The sequence below is a fragment of the Xenopus laevis genome, chromosome 6L (genome assembly GCF_017654675.1).
Source record: "Xenopus laevis strain J_2021 chromosome 6L, Xenopus_laevis_v10.1, whole genome shotgun sequence".
Taxonomy (NCBI): domain Eukaryota; kingdom Metazoa; phylum Chordata; class Amphibia; order Anura; family Pipidae; genus Xenopus; species Xenopus laevis.
Window position 1 is genome coordinate 139319964 of NC_054381.1, and position 22459 is coordinate 139342422.

General features: G+C 41.1%; 1 protein-coding gene across 1 annotated transcript; it reads right to left on the minus strand.

Moving 5' to 3' along the window:
• Positions 1–12526: 12526 nt before the first annotated feature.
• LOC108719349 (potassium voltage-gated channel subfamily S member 2) lies at positions 12527–15819 on the minus strand. The gene is made up of 2 exons (XM_018268155.2): positions 15325–15819; positions 12527–14480 (listed from the first exon to the last, which is right to left on the minus strand). The coding sequence occupies exon 2, from the start codon at positions 14442–14444 to the stop codon at positions 13011–13013; it is 1434 nt and encodes a 477-aa protein (XP_018123644.1). The 5' UTR covers positions 14445–14480; positions 15325–15819; the 3' UTR covers positions 12527–13010.
• Between the last annotated feature and the right edge of the window lie 6640 nt (positions 15820–22459).

The following is a 22459-nucleotide window of genomic DNA, read 5'->3' on the forward strand; positions in this document are numbered from 1 at the left end:
CTGTCCTGAGTATTTGTGCTTTGACCTGTGACTTGTTTATTAGGAGACCGCATGGTACATCTCCTTCTTCTCTAATTAGGCAGGGATTGAGATACCTCAGAGGGCTTTATACATGTAACACCATTCTGTTATTGGTCACAATCTTTAGATCCCCCTCCCATGGCAATATTATTTAAAATAGGGGTGTAAAGTGGGGTAAAGATAAGACTCACAATTTAACAGTGTCAGGCATGTGAATGTATTTATATACTCGGGGGCTTTGTGTCATGGTTGCTGTTGATAAAAGGCCAATTTAGGGAGAATCGAATCCTTTCCTTTGTCTTATTAGTGTTTCCAACTGGATTAAAGAATAGCTGTATTATTTCAACTCATACATTCCTTTATACCTGTTTGTTGTCTGACAGTGACAGTATCTTGTATGGATTCTTAAATGATACTCTTGGGATTATTGTGTTCTATTCTAGTGCTTCCAACACTTGCAAAGTGGATTGAAGTTTAATACTACAGGGAACGTTTTATGAAATCTTTCACCTTTACACAGAACGTGATTTCCATCCGAAATATCAAAACCGTCTGAAAAAGCGACTCATGAAATCATACAGCCCCCATGACTGTTTTTGTTGATATAAATACAAGCAAAATGAAATGTCTTATAGTCTCTTATAGTCTCAGTGTGCAGTTTATAGAAACATTGTGCTTTGTTGCTGGAATGTTGGACACTATGTGATCTTCTATGGAATTCTATGGGAAGTTATTTCAGGGGTTTGTCCTCAGTAACAAGAAAAGGGTGTTAGGAAGAAGAAACCAACCTGGCCTGATACCTAGAAATGTTTTAATTATTTGTGCATTGAAGTATATTTCTAGGGCTGCCACCTTTTCTGGAAAAATATACTGGCCTTTTAATATTTTTTATCTTTTTTTTACTATTAATAACATTGGCATAAAGCATAATTTTACCAGCCAGGTGGCCACCCTATATATTACTTCAAGTCAGTGCCTTTAATTCCTTTAATTATTTGTTTTATCTCTTTCCCACTAGGGGAGTCTTTTTGGGGTGTAGGGAAGCATACATTATGTACTTATAATCAGGGGCAGATTTTGGCCCTTTGGCCTTTAATTGTACCCAGCTCTGTCCCTGATGCTTCCTAGCCCTGCCCCAATCTACACCAGCCCCCATGGAATTAAGGGCCCCTGCAGAATGCCCAGACTAGTAATGTTGCTTATAATGTCTGCAATACAGGTATGGGACCTGTTATCCAGAATGCTCGGGACCTGGGGTTTTCTGGATAGCAGATATTTCCGTAATTAATCTTCATACTTTAAGGGGCAGATTTATCAAGGGTCGAAATGAATTAGAGGGAATTTTCTAAGTAAAAAAATTTGAAGTAATTTTTTGGATACTTCGACCATCGAATAGGATGCTACGACTTCGACTTTGAATTTGATTCAAAGTAAAATTGTTCGAATATTCAACCATTCGATAATCGAAGTACTGTCTCTTTAAAAAAACTTCAACTTCAATACTTCACCAAATTAAACCTGCCGAAGTGCTATGATAGCCTATGGGGACCTTCTAGAGCATTATTCTAAGTTTTTGGAAGTTGAAGTAAAATCGTTTGATCGATCCCTGAAATCCTTCTAATCAAAGTATTTCAATTTGATGGTCGAATTTCGAAGTATTTTTAACTTCGAAATTCGACCCTTGATAAATCTGTCCCTAAGTCTACTAGAAAATCATTTAAACATGAAATAAACCCAATAGGCTGGTTTTGCTTCCAATAAGGATAATTATATCTTAGTTGGGATCAAGTACAAGCTACTGTTTTATTATTACAGAGAAAAAGGAAATCAATTTTAAAAATCTGGATTATTTGCATAAACTGTAGTCTGTGAGAAACGGCCGTTCTGTACAACGGGTTTCGGATAACTGATCCAATACCTGTACTGATCCTTTGACCAAGTGTAAATTGGTTCCACTGGGGGGATGTACAATTAAGGTTAAAAAACACATTTCTGTGTCTGGGGAGCCATTGTGGTTTATTTAGGACATGACCAACCAAATTCCCAACCCCCCATGTGTGTAGCAGTGCCATCTTCTGACCTTAGCACTAGACAAATGGTATCGGCACATGATAAACTCTTTATATATATATATATATATATATATATATATATATATATATATATATATATATATATATATATATATATATATATATATACGGGAAAGGGGCGAGGGGTCATCTGGCAAAGAGGCACATCCTAAAACATTTCTTGCTAGTCATTTGACAAAATAAACCAAAGGGGCTTGTTCCTGTCTATTGTATGCCTGTAATGTTGTTTTCTTGAAATTCCCAGCTAGGAGCCTCCCCCCCTAGAGTACTGTGCAGTAGACAGACTTTTATCTAAGAGCCCAGGGGGGGAATCTGTATTTTGCATAGCTCTATAAAACCCTACAACTTCTGTCATTTATTTCTCCAATTCTAAATTTCTGCTGGCCGTTTGCGATTAATCCAGTACAGTGATAACTGGTATCAAGCATATGTCATTATGGATATAACAAAACATTCATCTCCTGTGTACAACATAAACTGTTATTATAGTATTATCTCTAGATTAGGTACATTATATTTTCCATTTTAAACTATCACAGCTCCAAAGAGACTCTAATGTGATATTTAAGGTTTCCAGCACCCCAAATTCCATATCAATAACTTTAAAGTGAGATGATATTTGAGCTTGATGTAAAACGCCGCAATCAAGAAATGAGGTTCAGAATAAATAGCAGCCTTGGCGACGGTCTATAGAGCCTGCAGCCTGTCGCTCCTGAAATAGAAGGTGAGATTTCATTTCTCCTCTGCCGGAGTAGGGTGGCGTTTTGAAAGGAGACACAGGCGTTTATAATAGGAAGGACAAGTGCTAACATCTTGGTTTTAGTAGTATTCAGTTTCAATTACTTGGGGATATTGTACTAGAATGAATTCTGTTCTTGTTCCATATTTTCTGTTTGCTGTTAGCCAGATAGCTGGATGAAAACAATCCACGGGTAAAAGAAATGCAATATTGTATCTTTGCTCATGGCACGAAATAAGCTTTAGGTATCTGTATACACACACACATACTGTATATATTTAATTTTAAAGGATAAGCTAACTGTTTCAGGGCCTAGTGTTCTAGGAAGGGCAATTTCTATTTTTGGGCTGTAGTTCAGCTACTCAATGTACAACGGCATGCCTCCTGTTGCAGTTGGACCTTTAGCATCTAGCTCCCCATTTTTAATGGAATTGGTGGCACAGTTTAGGTTGGAATGAGGTTGTTGGGAAATGTATCTGGCAGAAATATATTGGATGGGAATGGACAGGTTATATTCATCACAGTGTTACAAATATAAGGGCATGGTTATATCCATTATATTGTGGTCCTTGTGCATTTACTTACTATAACATACAAGTAACAGTGGGGTTTCCCTAGAATAATAAAAATAAAGAAATGACCAAATTACCAAGTCCTATGGGTTGAGATTTCAGTTGAGAAATGATCACTTATGTATGTACAAACCTTCTTGTATAGGTGAGAAGAGGGAGACCCACCTACTCTTAAGAAACAGAAAAATCTTTACAAATACAGTAGGTCCAGTTGTAATTATGTGAGATTCCAGTTATCCAGACATTGACTGGAGTAATGGAATAGCCAAGCCAAACAAAGTACATAAGTCTGTGAGTATGCTTATCAACTGTTTGTCTTGTGTAGATCAGGAACGTACCTTTATGGTTTAATAGAGAATTTAGCATTGAGATTTGTAAGAAAAGTGAAGACATTTAAGCCAGCTGGATCAGATGATACTTTTAGTACAAGAAAGTAGATCAACATGGAGAACTGCAATCAAGCTAAAATTGAACAACAAGGGCATTGCTGAGAAATATAAAACAAATCCTAAATTTTTTTTAGATAAAGATTGAAAAAGTAAAATAGAAGGGATGGGATCCCTTATTATTACGTTATATCTGAGGCAGCTGAATTAAATTATGGAAACAGGGAGAAGCAGAGGTTTTATACTGCTTCTTTTCTATCATTTCCATTGCTAAACCACACCAGTGTTACCACAAGAACTTTTAAGAGTAAGTCCATGTCCACATTAATGGTGGCAGTACATCATAAAAACAAATGGTTGGTGGTCACCACAAGGATATCACTCAACACTCATATGTGAAACAGGTTTATTACGTCATATTAAGACATACCCTTATTTAATTCATGGCACACAGACAGAGTAGGGCAGAGTATGGCACACACAAGGAGCATAGGGCAGCCAAAGGATGGCACACATATTGAGCATAAGGTAGGCAGAGTATGGTACACACAGGGAACATAGGGCAGGCAGAGTATGACACACACAGGGAGCATAGGGCAGGCAGAGTATGGCACACACAGGGAGCATAGGAAAGGCAGAGTATGACACACACAGGGAGCATAGGGCAGGCAGAGTATGGCACACACAGGCAGAGTAGGGTAGGCAGAGTATGGCATACATGGGGCATATGGCAGGCAGAGTATGACACACAGGGAGCATAGGGCAGGCAGAGTATGGCACACACAGGCAGAGTAGGGTAGGCAGAGTATGACACACAGGGAGCATAGGGCAGGCAGAGTATGGCACACAGAGGGCGCATAGGGCAGGCAGAGTATGGCACACACAGGCAGAGTAGGGTAGGCAGAGTATGGCATACAGGGGGCATATGGCAGGCAGAGTATGACACACAGGGAGCATAGGGCAGGCAGAGTATGGCACACACAGGGAGCATAGGGCAGGCAGAGTATGACACACACAGGGAGCATAGGGCAGACAGATTATGGCACACACAGGGAGCATGGGCGAGGCAGAATACAGCAGGAGACAGGAAAATCTATCAGGACTCTAAGATGAACAGTTCATACTGGGCTACATACAGTGACACAGTGCTGGTGCCCCTTCAGCAGTTTGTATGAATGTGAACATGGTGGGCACTTTCAGTCTGGGTATGACTGAGATGTGAACAATACAGGGCTTTAGGACGCACCCAGTCTTCCCCTATCAGCACCGAGGATTGTGTGTGCCCATTAAGTAACTAGGAAATTTGCTGTGTGCTCAGTCCTCAGTGCTTAGCCCTCAGTGCTTAGTCCTCTGCATTGGCAGATGGTGATGCTGGGCGGCATGCCACCCCTGAAATCGTGCCGGCCCGGGCCTTTGTGGCCTTGCCACAAATCCGGGCCTGGGTGTGAACAATGCAGGGGGAATTACATGTGTGAACAATACAGTAGTTTACTGTCTGAATTTGAGGTGTAAACAATACAATACAGGGGCAGTTAATCTCAGTACTGATACCTTTTAAAACTCACACACGGTAAGCAGTCATAGCAGGCAGGCTTTCATGTGGGGGGCCACACAAGGGGGGCTGCCAGTTGGACAACACTGCCCTAGAGCATGGTATAAGGTATCAGTCCTCTGATTATAATGTAATTAACTCCTGAACATGTGAGTACACTTACACTTGATAAGAGGGGCTGTCACTGAAACATTGTGGAATGGCACAATAAATGTGTACATGCAAGGAAATAATGCCTGTGTTTAAACCTGTTGTTCCTATAGAGTTCACTTATATGTACATATTGCCCTGGTGGTAGGGGATGAAGGAACTTCTTCAATATACTTGCTTCTGTTTGAAGTGAAGCAGAAGTTATTACGTGGCGTTACTTAATCTTTCAGGAGTTTTTGCTGGCTGGCAATGTGAATTGAATGGTGCCATTATTTAAAACGGCATCCAGTATAAAATACAAATAATCCAAAAACTATAAAAAAAAATTAAAAAATGAGACCAATTGAAAAGCTGGGTAGAATTAGTGACTCTATAACATACTAAAAGTTAATGTAAATATCAAGCAGCCCTTTAAAATTGGTGATTTCTGGACAGTGTGTTTCTTTTCCTTGTTGCAGCCTCATATTCACTGTTAGTCTTCTACCAACTATGATATGGCTTTCTGACTCTCTTCCTTTTGAGGTCCAACACCCACAATTCTCCTTGGCAAGCTTACAGCAAATGGCAATATGCGTTTTCAGAGAGAACCCCATCAGGCTTACATTGGACTAGAACTACAGTATAAACTACAATACTTTCACATTATCTACAACAGAACTACAATGGGCCGACATTAGAACCAGGCAGGGCTAACAAAAGAAATACAGAACTGCGGAACATGATTTGGTGCCTTTATATTACTGGGTGTCAAACTCACAACTTTTTTGGTGCTTGTGAAACATATTTAAATCAATAGAAATCAAGTTCAAGTTTCAATCAAGTTCAAATCAAGTTTCAATCAAGTTCAATCAAGTTTAAATCAAGTTCATCGTCATCATCCAGCACAACGTTGATATAATCGTGCAAACTCACAGGCTGATCTTTGTAATAATCATAATCCTTTTCCTGTATATTGTGTGTTAAACGCCAGCTAAAAATATTGATATCTTATTGAAACAGGGCTGCTTTACCGCTTTGCATGACCAGAAGCCCAATGTCACTAAAGTTAGAGCGAGCCAAATGGAGAGATAGAGAGAGAGAGAGAGAAAAGACTAACCGGTGAAAATTCGCCAACGTCCACTTCACACCCAGCGCAACACTTCACCAGGCGTAAATTCGCTCAGACTACGCTAATTAACTATAATGCGGAGTTTCGTCCTGGGTGCAGATCGCTGGAGACTTTTCGCTAGCGTTACTTCGGCAATGCGAGCATTTGATATTGAAGATGCGCTAGTGTTAATTATTTTGTTAATTTCGAAACTTCGCTAGGGATCTTGCGCTCAGGTCAATTTGCATAGGGCGGAAATTCAAAGTTGCATGTTAAAGTCTTTATGTTAAATGTTGGTGCATATACTTACAAATGACACTTTTTAAAACACATGTCCAGGGAACCTTAATAAAGACAATAGAGTTATTATAATGCCCTATACATGAGCCCACTGTAAAATGAATGTTTGCAAATGTATGGGGAAAACTGGTTACCCAAAAGAAGTTTTAGAAAAGACTCCAGAGTAGGGATGAGTGAATTTGACCCATTTAGTTTCGCAACTGACTTTTCAGGTTCATTGGGCAACTTACTGTGTTGTTTCTCCACTCAGTCAGCCATTTCTATCTGCATACTGTCATATTATAATTTGTTTGAGACGTGGTCAATAAAATGCCCATTTAAGCCCATGGGGTAGATTTATCAAAGAGTGAAGTCCACAGTCCACAGAGTAAAATACCGCCTCTCTCCATTAATTTCTATGGGATTTTTAAAGGTGTATTTATTGAAGTGTGAAAGTGAAAGTTCACCATTTGATAAATCCGCCTTTAAAAATCCCTCTGGAGAGAGGTGGTATTTCACTCTGTGGATTGTGGAGATCTCTAACTTCACTCTGATAAATCTACCCCCATATGCTGCAATAATTTGGTTGTTTTAAAGTAATAGAAATATCACTAAGGGACCTATTTATCATGCTGTGTAAAAATTTTTGACAGTCACCTACAAGTTAGAAAACAAAAGGAAAGATCTGATTGCTATGGGCAACAACACTGGTGATATTTTCCTCCAGTTTTGACACCGCATAATTAATAGGCCCCTTAGAATTGGTGCTTAGTGATGTCACAGTGGGCTCACCTGTGGGCAGTTTTTAAACATTCTCAGCCAAGTCATCCAGCTGACACATATGATTGGTCCACAAATAGTTCTTACTGTCCACTGAGAGCGACATAAAATGTTTGTGCTTCTAAGGATGAACCATTTTTACCTTTCGGACAGGAGAAAGTATTGGTAGCAGGAATGCAGGGTCAGATTGGACCAGAGGACAACGGGAAAAAAATCTAGGGGGCCCTGCCGACCCAGACCACTCCCGCTACCCATCCGATTGCTGCTCCTGTGCTCTCCCTTACCTCTCTGATGTAGCAGCTCCAGTGGGCCCTAAATGTGCCATAAAGAAAAAGTATAAACACTCAAATATGGTTCCACAACAGAAAATCTGCTTTAATAGAACTTACACAAAGGGTATAACAACTTAATGTCATAGACATATATATATATGGTACAAATGAGACCCCACTATTGCCAAATACCCCTATAGGATCCTGTTCTCGACGCAGAAGTCGGTACGGGCAGTCTATGGCCCTCCATCTGTTGTTCACACTACCCCCAGCAAACCCAGACAACATCTAACTGCCTGGTGGGAGTTGTATTTCAACAACATTTTGAGGAATAGTTTTTGACCCACGAGCAAGTGCGCTTTCCAAGACTTTGAGATTTATTAATTAATAAAGAAAAAGTCAATGGTGTATTACCCATTTAATTGAAATAGCCATAATACTAATGGACCTACTCACATTCAGTGGGAGAAGTGGTCAGAATGTATATATATATATATATATACTGTATTACTCTAATTGGGCTCCGGAATGGTGTTATAACCTGTTTGGAAAATAAGCCGCAATGGTGAAATCCTATGGGGATCTCTCTCCAATGGCTCAGATAGCGTTTATACTCACAGGGCTCAGATCATTTGGAGCGTATCTTTAAATGTGGTCTACCTGTGGTGGACCTGAGCGTTCCCCAAACTCTGGCCAGTGACTGACCATCAACAGTGAGATGAGCCAACCGCTATTTAAACAATGTCACATATCCAAACCAACCAGGAACGAATCACCATCACACAATGAACAAACCACTTTCAGCACCAGTCAGACAGACGTGTTCTCTTTTCTAATACAGCCGACGCTGTCCTATAGGTCAGAGCAAGTATAAACACACAAATACGGTTCCACAACAGAAAATCTGCTTTAATAGAACTCACACAAAGGTTATAACAAAACTTCATGTCATAGACATATATTTAGTACAAATGAGACCCCCCTGTTGCCAAATACCCCTATAGGAGCCTGTTGTTGCCGCAGAAGTCGGTATGGGCAGTCTATGGCCCTCCATCTGTTGTTCTCACTACCCCCAGCAAACCCAGACAACATCTGACTGCCTGCGGAATGCTGGGAGTTGTATATTATGAGGACTGCAGATTGCCTGTCTCTGGCTAGAACCAATTGAACAGCAAAGGATTCATAAACCATGATTATGTGCCGATTGTGTGAATATTTCTTGACCCACGTGTATAAAATAAATACACAGATGCTAAATAGAGGAGAGTGTTTTCTAATTAAAATTAAGGATGGACGGAATCTATTATTTTGGATTCGGCTGAACCCAGTGGCGTAACTACTAGGGGAGCAGGGGCAGGGGTGCTTCGCCAATGAGGCGAGTTAAGGCTGTCGCCTCAGGCGGCAGCGCCCCACTAGGTACCAGGGGCGGCCAAAATGCTGCTCCTGGTTCTTTAAGAGAGAATTTCCGGGGGAGGGGGGGTAGCAGCAACTGCTGCTGCCTCAGGCGGCGGAGGGGCCAGGATTGCCCCTGAGCAGGGGGTGCAATTAGGCCAGGGCCCCCTAGCAGCTCGCACCACTGGATTCATGCAGAAAATAGAGTACGGAGGGGGGCCCCCGGCTGCACATCCCCCCTCTAGGTATGTTACTGCCCGAACCCTTGAATCCTTCACTAAAGATTCGGCCGAATACTGAACCAAATCTGAATCCTAATTTGCATCATTTAATCATGCGATTTCCCTCCCCGACCCTAATTTGCATATACAAATTCGGATTCGTCCAAATCAGAAAAAGGCCGAATCCTGACCAAATTCTAAACCGAATCTTGGATTCGGTGCATAGAGTACGGAGGGGGGCCCTGGCTGCACATCCCCCCTCTAGGTACGTTACTGGCCGAGCCCTCGAATCCTTCACTAAAGATTCGGCTGAATACTGAACCAAATCTGAATCCTAATTTGCATATGCATATGGGAAGGGGGAAACTTTTTTTACTTCCTTGTTTTGTTACAAAAAGTCATGCGATTTCCCTTCCCGACCCTAATTTGCATATACAAATTCGGATTCGTTCGAATCAGAAAACCTGCTGAAAAAGGCTGAATCCTGACCGAATTCTAAACCAAATCCTGAATTCGGTGCATCCCTAATTAAAATGCATTTAAATTGGTAGAAACTTTGACGTGGTAGAAGAAATTATTTGCACCCAATCAGCTCACAATAAATCCCCTTTGTTTTGGCAATGATCCGTTGCGCAGTTCAGCAGCTCTAGACTTGCTTCTCCCCCCCAAGGTTCTTTTCATTGTGACTCACAGAGACGGATACACGTTACTCTCATATTGATAAGTGAATTGTACAGAAACACAACACCCGCGGTGCGAGGGAATGTTCAATATCTACATTTACTGCATGTTAATTAAGCAAACGCTCCACCTGACTGACAGAGACAGCTACAGTTCTATACACAGAAACACTCCAAGCCAGACACACGGCACTCCAGGAAGCTGATAGGATCTTATCTGGGACATTGCAATAGAAACAAACACGTATATATTGCTCACAATTCAGTTTGCTCGTAATTGGCTGCAAACAAATGGCCGTTGTGCACATTACAAGAGCGACAGAAAGACAGAAACCAGACACATTCACAAGGTTTACATGAGAACGGACCAGTAACACCAGGAAATGATTCTGACACTTGACATTCCTTTTGTCCCTTGTGAAGCAGAACTTTTATTGCAATGGGATTTTATCTGCTCCACTGTGTTCCGCCATATTTAATCTGTTTATATATGATACATATTCAAACCTGTCCCTAAATTAAAGGGGTGGTTCACCTTTAAAGCGATCCTGTCATCATTTTTTCAAAACGCATCAGTTAATAGTGCTACTCCAGCACAATTCTGCACTGAAATCCATTTCTCAAAAGAGCAAACAGATTTTTTTATATTCAATTTTGAAATCTGACATGGGGCTAGACATTTTGTCAATTTCCCAGCTGCTCCAAGTCATGTGACTTGTGCCTGCACTTTAGGAGAGAAATGCTTTCTGGCAGGCTGCTGTTTTTCCTTCTCAATGTAACTGAATGTGTCTCAGTGGGACATGGGTTTTTACTATAGAGTGTTGTTCTTAGATCTACCAGGCAGCTGTTATCTTGTGTTAGTTAGCTGTTATCTGGTTACCTTCCCATTGTTCTTTTGCTTGGCTGCTGGGGGGGGGAGGGAGGGGGGGGTGATATCACTCCACCTTGCAGTACAGCAGTAAAGAGTGATTGAAGTTTATCAGAGCACAAGTCACATGACTGGGGGCAGCTGGGAAATTGACAATATGTCTAGCCCCATGTCAGATTTCAAAATTGAATATAAAAAAAATCTGTTTGCTCTTTTGAGAAATGGATTACAGTGCAGAATTCTGCTGGAGCAGCACTATCAACTGATTCATTTTGAAAAAATTTTTTTTTCCTATGACAGTATCCCTTTAAGTTAACTTTGAATAGGCTAATTCTAAGCAACTTTGCAATCGGTCTTAATTTTTTTTAATCGTTTTTTTTAATTATTTGCCTTTTTCTTCTGACTCTTTGCAGCTTTCAAATGGGGGTCACTGACTCCATCTGAAAACAAATACTCTTTAAGGCTACATATTTATTATGCTGTGTAAAATACAGCAGGATAATACACCCCACCAGCAGGCTTCCCCCAGTGTATATAACGCCGTAAATAATGCGTTTTTTCTAAGAGCGACTTCTTCCGGAAGCAATGTAAAATAATGGCAGCAAATCAGGTGTAAAAATAAAATTCACCATTTATTTCACACAGCTTTTTACACCGTTTTTTTTTCTTGGCGAATTTCGTTTTACACAGCATAATTCATATGCCTCTTATTGTTATCTCTACATTTGATTACTTATCTTTTTATTCAATCCCTCTCATGTTCATATTCCAGTCTCTTAATCAAATCAATGCATAATTACTAGGGTAATTTGGACCCTAGCAACCAGACTGCTGAAATTGCAAACTGGAGAGCTGCTGAATAAAAAGCTAAATAACTCAAAAACTAGGGATGCACTCAATCCACTTTTTTGGATTCGGCCGAACCCCCCGAACCCTTTGCAAAAGATTCGGCAGAATACCGAACCGAATCCGAAACCCTAATTTGCATATGCAAATTAGGGGTGGGAAGGGGAAAAAAATGTTACTTCCTTTTTTTGTGATAAAAAATTACGTGATTTTCCCTCCCCACCCCTAATTTACATATGCAAATTAGGATTCGATTTAGCCAGGCAGAAGGATTCGGCCAAATCCGAATCCTGCTGAAAAAGGCCGAATCCCGAACGGAATCCTGGATTTGGTGCATCAAAAACCACAAATAATTGCAAATTGTCTCAGAATATCACTCTCTACATCACACTAAAAGTTAACTCAAAGGTGAACAACCCCTTTAACCGGTTGTCAGTTCACAGTTAACTGAATGATGGCTCCATGGAGTCTACTTTTCCCTGCTTTTATCTATCTATCTATCTATCTATCTCTCTCTATCTCTATCTATCTATCTATCTATCTATCTATCTATCTATCTATCTATCTATCTATCTATCTTTTATCTGCTTTTATCTATGTCTGGCACCATGTGTTGTGGCAAGTTTAAAGTGTCAAAAGGGTTAAACTTAATGTATTCTTAAATTTGAAAAAAAAAATCATGATTTATAGATATTTCTTAATGTTTCATTATTGTTGGTGTTACTGATCCTTTTAATCACTGTGTTTTTCTTTGCTTTTTATTACCTTGTCTATTCATGCGTTCAATGCTCAAGGCTTTGTCTAGGCTTTGTAATGGTGGGCTACCATTTAAAGGCTTGCCATCGGAGAACATAAATTTGTATATATGAACATATTGTAGTTGGTCTTTTTTTTGGGGGGAGGGGGGTCTAAGCCTCCCTTCATTATTCTCCACCAATGACTCTGTTTCAGACAGTGAACTCACAACAGAGCAATTAGAGAGTGAGGGGGCAACACTTACTTACAGACACATCATTATCATTGCAGGGTTCGTTGCCTCTGGACATACTGAAGACACTGCCTTTAATCTGGACTAATGAATGGAGTCAGTGAGACTTTGTTCGCTCGGAGTACTCTTACTCATATTTGTGAGGCTTGCCATGAGAGATTTTACTTTATGAGCATAGTAATCTCTTAAGTTTACAGATGGCACCTCTTTTACCCCATCCCCAAAATCACAGCTCCTCATTGCATTCTCCAGTTGTTTTTGCCTTCGATAAAAATGAGAGAACTTATTGAATATTAAGGTGATGGGGAGGACAACAACCAAGATACCAGCCAATATACAAGCTGAGGCAGTTAGTTTGCCAGCGATAGAACCTGGCACGACATCTCCATACCCTACTGTAGTCATGCTTACTGTGGCCCACCACCAGCAGGCTGGAATGGTGGCCAGCCCATCGTTTTCTTCTTTTTCTATAGTGTAAGCCACAACTGAAAATACTGAAATCCCAACAGACAGATAGAGCAGCAGCAGTCCCACTTCCCTGTAACTGTACTTTAATGTGGCCCCTAGAGACCTCAGGCCGGTAGAATGTCTGGCAAGTTTCAGGATGCGAAAGATCCTCATAAGTCTGAGTACTTGGGCCACTTTTCCTAGATTCACAAGAGTTGGGCTGCTCTCAACCACCATATTGACTATCAAAGTTATGTAAAATGGAGCTATAGATATTAAGTCTATAATGTTCAGTGGGTGTTTGAAGAACAGGCTCAGGTCAGGGGAGACTGCAAAGCGCACCACCAGTTCAAGGGTGAACCAAGCTATGCCAAAATGTTCCACTATCTCAAACTGAGGGTCTTCTTCTACACTGCCATTGGAATTGGCCACCTGGAATTCTGGCAAGCTGTTGAGGCACATGGTCACAATAGATCCAAGGACTATCAAAATGGAAAGGATGCTAAATATTCTGCTCAGGATGGAGTAGCCAGGGTTATCTAAAGCCAACCAAAGTCTTCTCCTAATGTACCCCAGTGGCTGTCTGTCAAACTTGGCAGCATCATGGTAAAATGCCAAGATCTCATCAAAGGAAGATGTGGTGCTTTCCCTCTCACTGTTTTCTTCCCACTGGTCTTGCTCAGGTTCCACTTTCCTCCCATGATAACTGTAGCTACAGCAGGAGTCTATGAAGAATTCATTGATCCCCCAGTACTCGATCTCTTGACAGAAGGAGAAGACGCAAAGCTCCCCCATGACATGGAGTTTGCCAGTATTGTAGAAATGCAGCACGTAGGGGAACAATTCTGGGTTCCTGTCAAAGTAAAACTCGTTCTTTGCATCATCATAATCATCGCACAGTTCCAGGATAGATTCCTTGGAGCGACAGGCTAAGAGCTTGCAAAGTCTAGTCTCTGGAAATCTCAGCAAAGTGTCGTAAGGTAGTCTCTTTTTATAACCCCCAACATTGATACTGATCTCGGTATCCTCAAAGCCAGTGTCGGTCAAACCCATGAGGATCTTCTCTGTCATGCTGAGGTCTCACCCTGTCTGTCTGCTTCTACCGACCTGGAAGAGAAGCAGATACCAGTGAAGGAATATTTAGGAGAGGGGCTTCGTTTTGTCGGTGGGTGCTAAAGATACAGCATAAGGTGGGAAATGAATCTATCAGGGTTAAGACATAGATCTAACCACGTAGATCACCTTTTCAAACCGTGACATTCAAATGTAAAAAGAGTTGGGGAGCAACACAAGCGTGAAAAAGTCCCTTCGGCTGTAATTGTCTATTTGGTGGCCCCTATGTGGACTGGCAGCCTACAAGAAGCTTTACTTGGCATTATACTTAGTTTTTATGAAATTTTAACTTGCTTTCAAGCCTGGAATTCAAAAATAAGCACCTGCTTTGAGCACCCTGAGAGCAACATCCAAGGGGTTGAAGAGCAACATGTTACTCACGAGCTACTGGTTGGGGATTACTGGCATAGATAATGGTGTTTGGCTCTGTTTCTTGACAAAAGTCAAAAATTTAAAAACAAACAATAAAGAATGAAAAAGAAAAGAAATGTATATAATGGTCTCTTAACACGGTAACCCCCCAGTCCAAAGGTAAGCCAACCATTTTTGCAATATGTAGAACATTCGAATGTAGGAAGAGACCATCCACTAGTAAAGCAGTAGCCAAAGGTATTTTGTAAAATAAAGTCTTTAATAGGACATACAGTATATAAGCCTATATATGTCCTAATAAAGACTTTTTTAATTTTACAAAAATACCTACTGCTTTACTTGTGGATGGTCTCTTCCTACATTCGAGTGTTCTACTTAAGATCAGTGCTAATAAGGATTCTGTTGATATTCTGTCTGCTGCTGACTTGCCTCCACAGAACACAAGGGAATAAAGGTGGCTGCTTACCTGCTACTATCGCTTGAAGTTTAGAAGAAACGCCACGGAATCCAGCAGCCCAACTTCCAAAGGCGCTTCCCATGTCGGTGCGACGAGGATTCCCGATGTTGCTGTTGGGAAAGACCTTGTTGTCTGCGCTACAAACAACAGAAGGAATGAAACCGACGCGGAGAGCTCGAGTGCTGAAAGGACAGCTCCCAGACGCGCTCATTCCGCTCCCAATCGCAGCAGCAGCAGATGCAGCAGGTGAGCGTCCATCGTGCGACCTTTCCCCACTCCCCGACTGGCAGCTCCCAATTCCTCGGCCGAGCAGCTTTTGCTATTGTGGCAGTTGCCTGGTTGCACAGGTGCCCCCAGTGACTGATGCGGATTGCAGACTGGATTTCCTCTGCATCATGAGAAAGGGGAGGAGGGAAGGATGAGCTGCATGTCTGGAAAGCAAAGTTCACCTTACATTGGAGATATGACGTGTAGTACACACAGCTCATATGTATTGGGAGACTCATTCTGCTGGGACTCCACTGATCTGCCCCTGGCTACTTCCTAGCACACCAACTATTCACTATTAGTATGGGGCTGCTACTACAGATTCTCCTTGATTTTCCAAAAATAAAAAAATATATATTTTAATATATAATGTACCTCTAATGCATCCACTTTGGAGTTCCATGACCTGAAGACTGAAGAAGTCATCCTGCAGGGTAAGGCTTTTACAGATGCAAAGGCTTCTAATGCCCTTCTATTTTACAAAGGTTATATCATGCCTCCTATTCACCACAGCCCTCCTGTTGCTTCTCAGCTGAAGCCAGCGGCATCTGCACACAGAGGAATCTTTATTTCAGTAGCAGCTGTATATCCCTGGTTAGATATCCCTAGTTAGAGATTAATTAAGGAAAGAGCTCACTGGTCTCAGAAACACCTTAAGGGCTCTTACAGACGAGCGTCTTTACCTGCGCTCCCCTGCGTTCCGTTTTTCTGCGTTCAGCCGCAGGGGAGAGCAGGAATAGATGCATTACATTTTTTCCAATGGGGCTGTACTCACACAGGCGCGTGTAAGCGCCGAACGCAGGAAAAATGCAGCATGTTGCATCTCAACCTGCATTCGGCGTAATGCGTCTATTCCTGCACTCCCCTGCGGCTAAACGCAGAAAAACGGAAAGTAGGGGAGTGCAGGTAAAAACGCTCTTCTGTAAGAGCCCTTATCCCCAAGGTCCTTTTGAGGATAATGCAAGAAATTAGAAAGTTAATTAAAGGGCATGTAAAGTCTAAAATAGAATAAGGCTAGAAATGCTGTATTTTGTATAGTAAATATAAACATGAACTTACTGCACCACAAGCCTAATCAAACAAATAATTTTGCTTTCAAAGTTGGCTACAGGGGGTCACCATCTTGTAGCTTTGTTACATCTTTGCAAGACTAAGACTGTGCACATGCTCAGTGTGGTCTGGGCTGCTTAGGGATCATCATAAACAAAGCTGCTTGAGTTCTGCATGGCTGGGAAGTAAGGCGAGGGCTCCCCCTGCTGTTCATAAGTATGATTGTTTCCCTGCTCAGCAGTTAGAGACCGTCTGACAATTCCTATCCACAGCAGTAAATGAAGGGAGAATTTCACAGCATACAGTCAGGTTTCTTATAAAAAAAAAACTGTACACATTTTTTAATTAAAGTATATTAGAGAGAGGTTTTTTTTTCTTAAAGGTGTGTTTTGAAACCAAGTTAATCCAAAAGTATACAATTTTATTTAACAACAATAACATTTTTTATTGTTGTTAAATAAAATTGTATACTTTCAGATTAACTTGGTTTCAAAATACACCTTTAATGAGCTTTCCCTAGTTAGATATCCCTGGTTAGATATCCATTGTTTGACTAATACAGAGAAATTGATGGAGCTTTCAGGCAGTCTTGGTACATCACAATGTGTTGCTTGGAAGGCCTCCTAAGCAACTGCACAGCCTATAGTTTTCATACCAAGACTGTGTCCGTAGGTACTCAAGACTCCTGGTGAACTTTACCATATACAATACACAATATTTGTACATATGCTACACAACTACCCACTCACCTGTTGCGCCATACATTTCCCTTCTTTCTTCCTTTCTCCTCTCTTTCTCTGTTTGATTCTTCTTTTTCTGTTGTCACATGCTGTGAGCAACATTTGGATTGCCCAAGCAGCAAACAGTTGAAATGATTGCAGAGTGTGAGCAGATTGGTGTGTAAGACCTTTGTTACCATTATTCTGTTCATTGGGTGCAGCTTTTGGTATAGAACTTGCAGACCGCTCTTGGAGGAAGCCTTTTGGCGAAACGCGTTAGTTGTGAGCAAAGAGGTGTGGAAGCGTGAGTTTTGGAAGCGGACGCATGTGCACGTGCATGTAAGAGAGAAACACAGCATGATCGCAGGGAATGCCTTTGATTTTATATGCCGTTTTATCAAGAATGTGTGTGTGTTTTAAACTATTTATTAAACATTGTTCAACGCTCCTACATATGTCACTTTTTATTGCCCACATAAGGATGTAAGAAGACTGCAAGTGGGGTTCAAGTACTCATATTCTGATTAACACCCTAATCTTATGTGCTTTTGTGAGTATAATCGACCGCTAGAATTAGGGATGCACTGAATCCAGGATTCGGTTTGGGATTTGGCCTTTTTGATCAGGATTCAGATTCAGCCAAATCCTTGTGCCTGGCCGAACCGAATCCAAATTTGCATATGTAAATTAGAGGCCGGTAAAAAGAAGATTTTTTTTCACTTTTTCCTTTCCTGCCCCTAATTTACATATGCAAATTAGGATTCCGATTCGGTTCAGTATTCGGCCCAATCTTTCACCAAGAATTCGAGGATTCGCCGAATCCCAAATAGTGTATTCGGTGCATCCCTAGCTAGAAGCAACACATTTATTCAAGTGTGGGTATTGATACTGCCCTAATCCCTCTCACACACAGTTATTTGTTGCACGTGTGATGTAACTATATTCACTTCACTTTCTATATCTATCAGAAGGTGCACACACTGATTAAAGCTCCTCTGAACACAATGGGTGTGAATGGTATTTAACATACTACACTATATTATTTTCTGTTTTTTTCTTAAGCATTAATGCTGGTTAATTGAGGTGTACAGCGATCCCTATTGAAACTTATAGGCTTTACCAATGTTGGACATTGCTCAGTGATGTTACCCCATAAAGCTCTTCTACCATAACCACCTATTCCTAGAGTAATTTAGTATAAATATTGAAATCATGGTAACAAGCACCTGGGATTGTGATCTGGTGTTAAATCATAATCTACCTCTTGGGCACCCCAGATTTACGTGATTCAGCTATGAACCTATGAGCCTTCAGTAGCTGCATATCAGATTCTTACTGAGGCAGGATTCTTAAAGCTATTATTACAAGGTGTATTTATGACCTATTGTTCTGTTCAGACCACTCCTGTTCCAGTGTGGGACCCTAACAACCAGATAATCATCATCATCATCGTCAGATCTATCTCTTATCTCCTGATCTCAACCCAAAACTCCCAACTCGCGTCTCCTCCTGCCTGTCCGCTATCTCTACCTGGATGTCGCAACGCTACCTTAAATATAGCCTCTCTATATCCATCATAGTTAACAATTCCACTATCACCCCCTCTCCCCAGGCCCGGTGCCTTGGGGTTATCCTAGATTCTGCCCTGTCATTCACTCCTCATATCCAGTCATTTATTAAATCATGTCACTTCCACCTAAGGAACATATCCAAACTACGATCATTTATCACCCAAGATGATGCCAAAATTCTTATTCACTCTCTCGTCATATCACGTCTAGACTACTGTAACTCTCTTTTAATTGGCCTCCCCCTCCAGAGACTGTCACCTCTGCAGTCCATAATGAACACTGCTGCGAGGCTCATACACCTCAGCAACTGCTCCTCCTCTGCCACGCCATTCTGTCAATCCCTGCACTGGCTTCCGTTACCTTTCAGAATCAAATTCAAATTAATGACACTGACTTTCAAAGCACTTCATTACTCTGCCCCACCCTACATCTCTGAACTCACCTCTATATACTCACCCAGCTGCTTACTACGCTCCTCTACTGTATAATTATAACATCAAACTGGAGAGCTGCACAACAAAAGGGTTAAGCGTTTAATAAAGGGATATAAAATAAGACCCAGTTTGAATTGTCCTAGAATACCAATTGGTCATGTCCAGTTTGAAAGCATTCATATAAACCCCTATGCTTTAATGTAAATACAATACACTGTTCCACAAGGGCTTATTCCAGAGAATGGTTTCCCTGCCTGGTTCCTAATCATCTCTGTTAACGGTTAATATTAGGAATGGGGGTTCCACACTCACACGCGAGGCTTCCCACTGTGTAATGAAATTAATGTTTATCAGGAGAAGGAAGCGGTTGTTTCCTATAGTGAAGAATTGTCAAAGGAGAGTGTCTTACTGTGAATGTTATTAACAGGGAAAGAAATGTAACCGTGCCTGGATTTGTGGGAAGGCTACAAAGGACCTTGCTGAGGGCAAGCAAGCTTTACAGGGGAACAAACTGACCTTACTCAGTTTACAAGAATGAATATTATAACAATGTAATAGTGTTCTTTAATAAAAAATATTGTTAGAGGTCAATTGAAAGATTCTGTTTACAAGGGAGGCAGGTTTGGGAGCAATGGGTCAACACACCAGCACCATAAAGTATAGGGGGCCAGAACTGTGACCATTAAAACACCCTGCATCTAGGAGTGTGTAGTGTTGGTGTGCCAGTTGCACCCAATTTGGCACATGAATTGCAAGATACAGCACACAGTGGACTCCAATTGGGGAGCATCATTAAGTACTGGCTCCCTATGTGCATTGCACCTATAGCTGCTTACTGTTGCAATATAACCAACCTGATTAATCTGTGTCAATTGCATATGAAAAGCTACTAAAGTACTTAATGGAATCAAGGTACATTAACAAGCCACTATTTAGTTTGTTGAACCCAGTCCAATAAAGGCTTTTTAACTGAATGCTACTATTATTAATATGGCATCATTGAGGAGTATCCAAGTGGAGATCCATCTCCTGTCTTATGCCACCCTTTTAAGGGGTTGTTCGCCTTTGACTTAACTTTTAGTATGACGTAGAGAGGGATATTCTGAGGCAATTTGCAATTGGTTTTCATTTTTTATCATTTGTGGTTTTTGAGTTATTTTGCTTTTGATTCAGCAGCTCTCTGGGTTACAATTTCAGCAATCTGGTTGCTGTGGTCAACTTACCCTAGCAATAATGCATTGATTTAAATAAGAGACTGGAATATGAATAGGAGAGGTCTGAATAGAAAGTTGGTTAATAAATAGGAGCAATTAAAATAAATGTGTCGTCTTACAGAGCATTTGTTTTTAAAGTGGGACCTGCGACCCCCATTTGAAAGCTGGAAAGAGTCAGAAGAATGTCACATATGTCCCAACACCTTGCCGCGAGAAGACGTGGGCATAGGGCAGGACTCACATAACACAACTCCTTTTGGGAATGCAGCTATTTATTGTATCATGGCAACATCAACATCACAGGTTTAGTTGGTAGCCAGTTGGCATTCAGTAGTTCTGCTTGCGGATGATGCCAGGGTTGAGCACTTGTTGTTGGTTACTGGAACATGTGGGTACAGCTGTGATGGTTTATAGCCAGGCAGTCTCTGTTATCCTCCATGTATGTAAAAAGACTAGCAATTTGGAATTCTAGGTAGCCAACTTTGTTAGCCAGAAAGGGAACAGCCCTCGTTGTAAATGCAGAACAGGGGTTGATTCCTTATGCCAGCCACAAAGGCAGCTTCCAGAAGTGCCAATCACATGATAGGCCAGGCAGGCCATTATAAGGACCAATCTGGCCATGAGTTGTAATGATGCCAATCACAACTAATACTGCTGGCCAATGGGGTGCCATTTGGGGAGCATGCCCAATTTAGTCTGAATGTAAGATCCAGACAGTACACAGCTCTTACATAGGGTCTCAGGCCAATTATGTGTATTGTGTCACAGAGGGTTCTGGTTTGTTTGCCCTCAAGGTAGGGATCACTTACCAAAGCATGCGGGTCTGGCTATAGAACATCAAAACCCACATCAGGAAAGGAGCAAAGGCTATCATACACATACCATTTGTTGAAGCAGTTAAGCTGCCGACAGACCGAGTTGGCAGCTTATTGGCCCGTGTGTGGGGCTATCCGAGATAGTATTTGACAGACAGATTTAACCATTGGATCATCTAGTCTTCCTATTAAAGGCAAATAGTTTTGTATCAACCCCATGTCTAATTCTGTAGGAGTCATTACTTGCACTCAACTTTTATTTTCAAATTCTCTTTATTGAGTTTTTGAATAAGCCAGCAGAACAGTTTAAAACAACAATATGTGTCAGGATTCCAGGAAGGTAATTATAAACCAAAAATAAATTAAATTAACATTAAAGGGCACCTATCACAGCCAAAATCAAACACATATTAACAATCTGACCAGTACAAGCTAAACCTGTTTAATCAAACTACATATATAGTTTTTTGAAAAAACTGCAGGTTTTAAAAAAATCCCTTACTTTGTCAAATGGGTTCTTTCACTGAGGGAGGCCATATTGAGACTCTAACAGAGACTCTAATATGCAAATTTCAGGAGCATGCTCAGATTGTAACACTGCTTTGAGTAGTCTACCCAGAATGCCTTGTTTTAGTAAACTCCTCCACTAGAAGTATCCACTAGAAGTGCTGCCACCTGCTAACTTCCAGCAGGTGGCAGCACTACTGTACAGCAGCTAACACACAGGTTTGGCTGATTTGAAAATAGCTTAGAAGGGTTGATAAGCAAACAAGGAATTTGAACTGAGCATGTGCGAGATTTCAGAGCTACAGTTGGCTGGGAAGATATAGGTAGGAGGAGCCAGTGAAATCCAAGATGGCTGCCTCAGCTAGAACTGCAGTGGAGATAGGGGAGATCTTGCAGAAGGAATAGTGAGCTGATCATTTACATTATACAAACAATTCTAACTGTTTTAAAAATCGGATTTCTTGAACTTTCACATAGTGTATTTACTTAGTAAATGATTTTGGTCATGATTGGTGCCCTTTAAGGGGCAGATTTATCAAAGATGAAGTTGAGGTGAAGTTTCGATTT

What these genes read in the sequence shown, in the direction of transcription:
- LOC108719349 (XM_018268155.2), bottom strand. Translation starts at nt 14,444, where the DNA reads ATGACAGAGAAGATCCTCATGGGTTTGACCGACACTGGCTTTGAGGAT.